This window comes from Ascidiella aspersa, chromosome 5, assembly GCF_963924565.1.
Source record: "Ascidiella aspersa chromosome 5, kaAscAspe10.2, whole genome shotgun sequence".
Classification (NCBI taxonomy): domain Eukaryota; kingdom Metazoa; phylum Chordata; class Ascidiacea; order Phlebobranchia; family Ascidiidae; genus Ascidiella; species Ascidiella aspersa.
The window spans coordinates 6448217-6454300 of NC_139451.1; the positions used below are offsets into that span (position 1 = coordinate 6448217).

General features: G+C 31.7%; 1 protein-coding gene across 1 annotated transcript; it reads right to left on the bottom strand.

The window, feature by feature from the left end:
• Positions 1-1031: 1031 nt before the first annotated feature.
• On the bottom strand, positions 1032-5832 carry LOC146141640 (GTP-binding protein Rheb-like). Its single transcript, XM_083389625.1, has 7 exons — positions 5692-5832; positions 5068-5139; positions 4928-4995; positions 4715-4797; positions 3654-3710; positions 3135-3264; positions 1032-2533 (listed from the first exon to the last, which is right to left on the bottom strand). Exons 1-7 carry the CDS (start codon positions 5741-5743, stop codon positions 2444-2446), a joined length of 552 nt encoding a protein of 183 aa, XP_083245751.1. The 5' UTR covers positions 5744-5832; the 3' UTR covers positions 1032-2443.
• Positions 5833-6084: the final 252 nt, after the last annotated feature.

Sequence of the window (6084 nt, forward strand, 5' to 3'; positions counted from 1 at the left end):
CATTTGTTTGTTTGTTCGTTGCCTTTTGTTTTTTAATAAATTTTTACGAAATATAAATGTGATTTTTTTTCAAAATTCAGACAACGGTTTGGTGCGAAGGGAAAACTTTGGTTACAGGTATGTTATATGTTTAGTGTTAAGGATTAAACTACTTGAGAATTTGTAATAGTTTTCCGTTTAGCAGAGTGCTTTGCAACCGGTGTGGCGCAAAACCATACCAGGTGTGTCGCGAAGTTCCCGAAGGAGCGTTACTTTTATTTTTAAGGGCAGTGGAATTAACACAAAATGTTACATCAAGGCAGTAACTTTGACCTAATACAATAATCCAGGTGTAACTGTTTGAACTTCCTTAATATCTAAATTCCTTTAAAAAACTATGTTACGTTCAATCGTCGGAAGACAAATTTCAAACAAGTTTTTTTTTTAAACTCAACTAACAAGGGTATAAATGTAGAGAAATTGTTTTCAAACTTTATACATAAGTGAAAGGGGGGTTAACCATACGCTCGAAACCCATAAAAACTATTGTAAATGTATAATTGCATTTTGTGAATGTTTAAATTAATCTTGCCTGCAGTTTAAAAAAAAATAGGAAAGTGCAAAGCACAATTGTAAGTTTCATTTTTAGACGAACATGGCATTAAAAGCCCTCAATGTTTTCTATTGCAAAGGGATGCAGTTTTTAGGACTATGGTCGGCTTCGGTGTTTTAGAAAGACCGTAACACCGTAAAATCAGAATACAAAAATGTAATTGGTAAATTTTTCTCATTTTTCTCCTGGTCTGCCTAGGATAACTGCTTATGTTGTCTAATGTCGATCGCAAAATATTTCTTAGGTGTGCCGCCGAATTGTTTTAGCTCTGTCGGTGTGCCGCAACCGAAAAATAGTTGTGGAAGATTGGTTTAGCATAGGCAATAACTATATATGAAAACAAATAGTTTTAAAAAAGAATAAAATAGTTTTATTGCGAACTGTATTGAGACAATATTTTTCTTCTGCCTTTGAAAAATCTTTAACCCTTTGGTAGCTTTGTTAACATTTAATAATGACGATAAAAACGGTCTAGCGAATGTTAACAACAGTCATAATAAAAACAAAACAACGAATAAATAATCGAGCTTAACGTCATTCCCATACTGAAAAATAAAATCACAACGAAAGTTGAAATTTAAAGAAAATCTAACATGTACATGTTCTACTTAAAAGCGAAAAAACCAACTAGAACAAAAGGCAAAAAATAAACGAAATTCAGTGAAAAATACATAAACAACCGGATTTTGAGTTTTCAAATTAATTTTTTACATACACAAAAGAATGTCTAGTCAAACACCAAAGTCTCTAAACAGGCAACTTACCCATTTGAGAGGAGACTGATTTAACCAAAAAATATACACACTGGTACATAGGCACTGTCCAATTCTCTTAGATCAGCGGTTCTCAACCATTTGGCAACATTTTTATTTTGAGGTGGGCCACAGACCAATTTAAAAAGCTTGATTTATTAAAGAATTTAGTTTCATTTGTGTCACTATACTTCATTTTGCAGGAATAATGGCTTGGAGAGGAACTAAGAAGGAATACAAATCAAATTGAAATTTATTGTTCGGCAGCAAGCATCACACTGATGCACGGTTGAATAAATAGTCTGTTTTGAATTATGTTCTGTTGTTTTTCGTTCTAAACCTATTTTATAGTGTTTTTTCTTTCATAATATGTATTGAGCCAGAGAATTTATGTGCAATAAAAATTGACCACGAAAGAAAAAGGTTGAGAACCACTGTCCTAGGATGTTATGGTGAAATCTTTAAACGTTTTAAAGAGACTGCAAACTTACGACTTAATCACATTATTTATAGATTGTTGCATTTAAACAGCATTTCCGAAGTTTTAATTAAACATAGTTTGCGGCAAGCTATACCAGAATGTTGAATCTAATTAAGGCAGAATTAACAATGTAATCGAAAAATGCCAATCATGGAAAAGAAGAGAGTCAATCATGGAAAGAAACGTTTGTACAAAAATATAGTTCACTTTTTGGATGCAATCTGTTGCTTAATCCAAATTTAAGGGTAAGCAAAGTCAAATCAAATATGAAACATTTAGATTTTCGGACTTAGAAAACAATAAACATAATTTTGATTGCTGAGCGACGGAAACAATTTCAACTTATTACAGTGCTCAAAAAATGATAAAATCCACACAAAGGGTAGTTACCTATCGCACAATAGCTGAACAAACCTATTGTTTTATCCTTAATGGCAAATATTTGGGGATATATAATGACAATAAAGCAAAGAACCAAACAGAATAGCACCACTTAGCATAGTACTTCGTTCACAAACAAATATCTCTAGAAATCTTTCTTTTTTCTTGCTGGCATCCATTGGGAATTTTGGCACAGCCAAATTTACGCTTAGGTTTATTTGGCAAAGTTGTGTAACCCTAGGAAATAATGCACTTTTTCTCTTCCGGGAGGTTACCGTCCTGCCTTTCCATCTCCATTATAATTCCTTTAAATATTTCTTGCACGTCCTGCAAAAATAGGGATAAGTTTGTGCCATGCTGAACTATATTAGTGCAAAGTGTATTGTATTGCCATTTGGGCCAGTAATTCTCAAACTGTGCACTTCGAAAGATTTCTTAGTATGCCAAGAAATAACATATCCATATTACAAATAGGCATGCGAACCATAAATGCACACTACCTATTGCAAACTATAAACAGTATCAGGCTAATATGAAGAAATAAGGGTTCACATCAGACAACACATGGCTGTGGTTACAATAATACTAAGCCAACTATTCTTAATCCTGAACCGCAAGCTAAACAAAACTAATGTACAAGATTTTATGGACTAATAGAGAAAATAGATTGTCATTTATAGAGAAAGTTTCTTGCAAATAATATTTAAACTCTAAATTTGCAAAAAAAAAAAGAAAACAAAATACAATTAATTACGTTCCCTTTACCATACAATGTGGGTATGTTTCAGAACATAGGTGAAATTAATTAGGTAAGTTTTTACTTACAAGGTCCCGTTTTAGAACATATGTACAATTAATTAGGTTCCCTTAAATTGCAAGGTTATGTTTCAGAACATAAGTACAATTAATTATGTAAGCTTTTACTTACAAGGTTATGTTTAGCTGATGTTTCATGAAATATTGCTCCCCAGGATTTGGCCAATGTTTTGCCCATGTCCGTTGACACCTTTCTTTCCATATGCAGGTCGGTTTTATTTCCAACAAGGACCAAAGGAATTCTACAAAAAGCAGAGATATGAGTGAGTAAGAAGACTACAGAAGACTACCAGAGTCCCAAGTCCGACATGTGCTGTTCCAAATTTTAAAACTGATTAGGCCGCACACTATAAATTGTAAAAATGGAAGCATTTTGTGGAGTATTTTCCAACCAATTATTGTGAGTGGATAAGTTATAGGACAACCCTATAAGTGGACTGCACAATATATAACTTGTTTTAGTTACGTAAATCGGTAAAATACAGGCTGTAGAGTCACATTCAGACTTGGGACTAGACAAAATTGTACATTTGAAAGGAGTCAAATTATATTTACTCTCCAATTTAAGTTTGTCATGTAACTTGGGTTAGTTTGTTTAGTTGTTTTTTTATAAAGAAATAGTATCACTTACTTTATTCCGCCAACCATGTCTAGCAGTTTCTCGTGAATAACCTTTACCACTTCAAAGCTGAAAAAAAGAAGAAATGTTAAATTAAATTTACATAATTTATATATATAAAGTTTTTTAATTTCATGTGGCACAACACTGTTATTGTTTCCCTAATGAACTCAATTTATTGATATGGGACAAATTATCTTAAATGCGAAAGATTGCCAATTCTTGCACAAATCACCAACGATTCATGCATGCTACTACAAAAAAACAAAGTCTTACAGTTTCACTAATTTGGTAAACGAGCGACGCTGACGAAAGTAAAACTACATTACCAAAGTAAAAAGGCAGCTTAATTAGAATGAAAAATAATGCGGTTCAAAGATTTGCAAATTGTCTAACACCGAGTACAATTTCGACTGGTCAAGTGCTGATTGAAAAATCTTAATCTCATAGCAACCCTATAAAGGAAAGTTTTATTAATTACAAAACCATTCTAAACAGTTTCTGTGTGAAACTAATATACTAAAGCTTATAAATGTATACAGAATCAGCCAATTAAGAAACCACTTGTTTTACCCGATACACAAAACCGATATTGAATTTTTATATTTTATAAAATATGGAAATAATTTAACCACTGCAGATAAAATGCAAACAAGATCAAGTTTAACTTTGTTTTATATCATAATCTTATTTTATATATTACTTTGTATGATGTAAATCAAACACTTTTTCATATCAGTCCGCTATGAAAATGAAAACAAAGAACAAAGAACTAATTTAAAATATAGCAAACTTGATTGTTAAAAATATCAGCAAATAAATTACCCAAAGTTGACCAATATCAATATATCAGTAAGAGCAGGAATATCGGCAAATATTATAAGTGTATTATTATAACAGTCTGTCTACTTAAGTTACACTGGCCACGCCGCTAGATATATATTCGGAGACTGACAGATTTCTTTATGTCCAAATGCATCCTAATGTTCTATATACAATTACTTCTAAAAAAAACTTTCTATAATTGTATAACTAAAAAAGGAAAGATAAATATATGTATATAAATCATAAACCTTTTCAAGGATGTTACAGAGTAAGTTAAAATGTATCCGTGAATATCCAAAGCATACGAGTCGGGAAATAGAGAGTATTCATCCTAAAAAAGAACAAAATTAAACATATCACTAAAAGTTAACACACTCAAAAGCCTATATATATACAAAATAACAAAAGGATTTATCTTTTTCTTTTTTATACAAACTATAATATTGTTTAACTTAACCCACCTGTCCAGCAGTATCAACAATATGAAGGGTGTAGTCTTGGTTGCCCACTTTAAGCTTTCGTGTAAAGGCTAGTAAATATTTATGGCATGTCCGTTATAAATGGGGAACACTAGCGTAGATTATATATTAAAAAAACTTACTGTTTTCAATTGTTGGGTCGTAGGATTCCACAAACTGATTTTCGACAAATTGAAGAGTGATTGACGATTTTCCTGTTATATACAAAAGTTGCTTCACAACAGATCTATCGTTTGCTTAATGTTAGAATATTGAAACTTTTCATAAGCTTGGTCACGTTTTGGAATCTTAAGTTTTGATGTTAGTTGTAAATGAAACACAAACTTTGAGAAAATTTCCTCTACGCAGCTAAAAAGCAGGAAAAAGGCATACAATGCAATTCGGATATTGCGACTATGAAGTATGTATTTTAAGTCTCTCAAAAACAAGTATTTTTTTCTTTGTTTTGAAACCGGTCATTTTGACTGCTCAGTAATTCTGTAATTCTAGATATGTCCACAATGCTGTAATTCTAAGGTGTTAACCATGGTGTACAATTGTCCTCATTGTGTCAAAATTACTGAATCTAATGCCTACTTTTTAATATAAAATGTACATTTAAAAGTAAAATTATAACAATTGTAAACAAAAAATAAACTTTTTATACCAACTGAACAACTAAATCGAAGGCCTACATTTTAATGTAAAATGTGCAATTGAAAATATTTTTTGTTACAATTCTTAACAAAATAAAAAACTTTTCTTACCAACAGAACGATATCCCATTATAGCAAGCTTTCTTTCTCTGGGTGGTGGCATGTTGAAAGTTTATCTTTTAAAGCACATTCAGTTAAAACACAGCTTCACTTATTTCGAATGATTTATAGTTTTCTGGCCTTGTACTATATCTGTGGAAAGGCAACAAACACATTTTTTTCAAATATACCAGGTTATGATTAGGTCCTGGTCTTACCGAATTTCTAAATCATCAAAAGTTTATAGGTTGGGTTTTTATTAATACGTAGCCTGACTCAATGGAGACGCTTTATTTGGTAAGAGTCTGGCATGCGCTTGCTCAAGTTCTGAACAGATAACCCAAATTGTTAATCGTAAAGGTTAAATAGCATGAACATACAACATTTTTAACATATGTTTTGTGT

Excerpts from the sequence above, each read along its gene's own strand:
- LOC146141640 (XM_083389625.1), bottom strand. The coding sequence starts at position 5,743 with ATGCCACCACCCAGAGAAAGAAAGCTTGCTATAATGGGATATCGTTCT. Across the intron at positions 4,996-5,067 it reads CGACCCAACAATTGAAAACA|CCTTTACACGAAAGCTTAAA; the intron begins GTAAGTTTTTTT and ends AATATTTACTAG. Across the intron at positions 3,711-4,714 it reads TCTGTAACATCCTTGAAAAG|CTTTGAAGTGGTAAAGGTTA; the intron begins GTTTATGATTTA and ends TCTTTTTTTCAG.